A 3023-nucleotide genomic window follows, 5' to 3' on the forward strand; every position below is an offset into this window, starting at 1 on the left:
TTATATTTGAATTAAATTATATTTTCATTGATCTTAAGGATTTACAACAGAAAATAAAACAGGTTTTTTTATTTTATTTTATATTATGTCTAGAAAACTTCTAAAATTATTATCCATAGGCCTCAAGTTAATTTGATTATTAAACAAGCACTTTCATGTCCAGATTAATCAGGAGATGATTAGAAAAATGGTGTATATCAAGATAAGTCAGAAAGACTTTTCAGAGTATCCTCTTTCTGTGCCTAATTACAATATTCCAATCTCACCTAAATCCTTACCACACACTATCCAGAAGCTAGGATTATGATGGTTGCTATTTGTGAACTCTCTGAGATGACTGAATGAGTAATTCATATTGTAGAAGCTGTCACTGTAGTGTCACCACTTCTATCCATGCTCACATAAATCTTACAGACAACTAGGAATTGTTTATTATCAGGGAAGCCCAGATAATCTATATTTGAAACAAATATAGTAGCAATGGGGATGAAGCTGAATGAATCACAAGGGGTCAGTTATTTGAGAAGCTCTAGAATGTAAATGTTTTAGCTAATTGAGTTGCTGTTGTAACCACTTAGTTGCTGTTTCAACCTGAAAACAGCAATGGGAAGACAGACAGTTCCTGAATGAAGGAGCTTAGCTGCTTTCCAGTTCCATGCAGAGACAAGTGCCATGCCAGAGCCTTTCAAATGTGGAATATAAGCTACCATCCCTTGAGAATTAGCACTACTTTGAGCTTGTTTAATTATTATATAATGAATTGTCCCCTTTTGTGTGACTTTTAAGAAGTTTCCAGTGTTTTTGAAAGCAATATTTTAATGAGAATTTGTGCATGTTTATAACATTGTAGGTATGTATTTTGTAGAATCAATTTGCTGTATGGGTTATTGTGATCCAAATCACAAAGACATCTCTCTAGTTTGTAAAGTATCATTTGGGTCTCATAATTTGTTATGTAAAATATTGGTTGTGCATTGAATAAATGAATATATTTTTAATATCAAGACATTATTGAAGTCATGTTGTGATTTAAGATTCTTTTGTCTTGACTTTGTACAACATAATTTATTATATCTTCAAAATTAATTATTTAATCAAATTCATGTTGAGCAGATGAGCTGGAAGCATTTGTTAAAATAAAGTGTAGATTTTACTCATTTCAGAGCATTTATTTCAGAGCATTTATCCTTGTACAAGTCAGTATTATATCAGTTGAAGTATGAATTTGTGTTGTGGTAATTTTGTGTTTCCTCACACCTTCCCGATAATTGGTGGAGATCTGATAAAGCCACAGCTGTGCAAAAGCCTCCTGCAGAGTCTTCCTGTGTTAGGGTGGTAGCTGCACACCCAGATGCACTTTGGGGCAAGTCTGCAGGCTTGTTGGAAACACTGCATCAGCAGCACAGAGGTAGGTGCCTGAGTCCTCCAGCTGGGCATCCCTGATGTGCAGGGTGCTGTTGCGCTCCTTAGAGTCAAATGTTGCAGTTAATCTCCCATTCTTCTTTATTCCTTGAACCAGGTAAAAAAGATTGTTGAGACTGCCCATGGGATTCTGTCGGAACCACTGCACATTTTTCATGGTTGTAGAAAACTTGCATGTCAGAGCATAACTGGATCCTTCATGGAGACTCAGGGCTGAAGGACTTTGCTCCACTTCAACTCCTCTCACCACTGCTTGGAATCAGAAAAGCAAACCAGAATCATGAGGGGTTTTCACCCACACCTGTCAAATATCCCAGGAGACACCTTGAGGATGACTGCTCAGGAGCTCTAGGTTGGCTAATCCTCTCCACCCTGACATCTCTGGAGAATCCCAAAAGCAATGTAGGAGAGCACAACTCACAGCAAATCTGCACACACAGAATCCCCAGCACAGCTCCCAGCTTCCTCTCCATGGCCCCTGTCCAGTTGCTGGGATGTCCTCTCCAGCTGTGATGGTGCCAAGTCTTGTGCCCAGCACACTTGTGTTTACACACATCAGGCTCTCTCTGAATCACCCAACTTCCTCATTCATCTGAAAAAGAAGCCCCACCCACTTCCTTATGACTCTGCATGGCAATCTCTCCCAAGTTATGACAGACAATGATGAGGACCCAGGGGCACTGTGTTTTTAATGTAATATTTCTTATAAGGAGAGTTTGGGGGGGGGGGAAATGTCTGAGGATGGGGAATCCATTAATGCAGAATGCTAGTGTGAAAATTTACAGCTCTAGTCGGTTAAAAATGTCTTACAGAATCCTAGCATGATTCTTTGACTAATTTTTGTCTTGGAAGTTTTATTTATACAACATATTCTGATCATTATTTCCCCCTTCCTCCACCACCTCCAAAAACTCCCACACCTTCTAAATCACCCAACTCCACATTCTTTTTCTCCCTCTTTAAGTCAAACACAGAGGCAAACAAACAAAACCAGAAAAGACAAAGCACCAAAAGAACACCCAGACCATACAATATGATACAAAACATCATGGAGTTCATTCTGTATTGTCCACCTATGTGTGGCCATGGGGTCCACCTTAACATGTGGTTAATACACTCAGTGAGAGAGTCCTAGCAGATTTCTTAAGTACACAATGTAAAAGATCAGCGTGTAATGTGCTCTACAAAATAAAATGAATTTCTTGATATCATCAGACCTGTGCATAGAAAATGTTTCCAATGACAGTTTTGTTGATTGTAACAAAAATGAGACATGCCTGTCTTTCTGCCCTCATGTAATTTCCATCTTATGTCTTCTGCATAGCTCTTTTTCACCATTGGATAGGAAAGCACATTGAGTCTGACCAGGCTGTGAATGTCTTTCTAAGTTCAGTGAGGCATGATTCCTTCTGTTTTCATACTTATTATATCTTAGCATTTCTAAAAAAAAGTTATTCTTTTGGTTTCTGGTTTAGAGTATTCTCTTTCTTTCCTGCTCTCCCTCCCTCCCTCTCTCCTTCCTTCCTCCCCCTTCCTGTCTCCCTCCCTCCCTCCCTGTCTCTCTCTTTCTCTCTCTCTCTCTCTCTCTCTCTCTCTCTGTG

At 39.0% G+C, this 3023-nt stretch overlaps 1 gene segment (V, D, J or C); it reads right to left on the reverse strand.

Annotated features, from left to right (window-relative positions):
• Window positions 1–1058: 1058 nt before the first annotated feature.
• LOC127230552 (T cell receptor alpha variable 22-like) lies at window positions 1059–1920 on the reverse strand. The segment is given in 2 exon segments: window positions 1059–1671; window positions 1844–1920. Coding segments are annotated over 2 exon segments (396 nt in total).
• Window positions 1921–3023: the final 1103 nt, after the last annotated feature.

This window comes from Phodopus roborovskii, unplaced genomic scaffold, assembly GCF_943737965.1.
Source record: "Phodopus roborovskii unplaced genomic scaffold, PHOROB, whole genome shotgun sequence".
Classification (NCBI taxonomy): domain Eukaryota; kingdom Metazoa; phylum Chordata; class Mammalia; order Rodentia; family Cricetidae; genus Phodopus; species Phodopus roborovskii.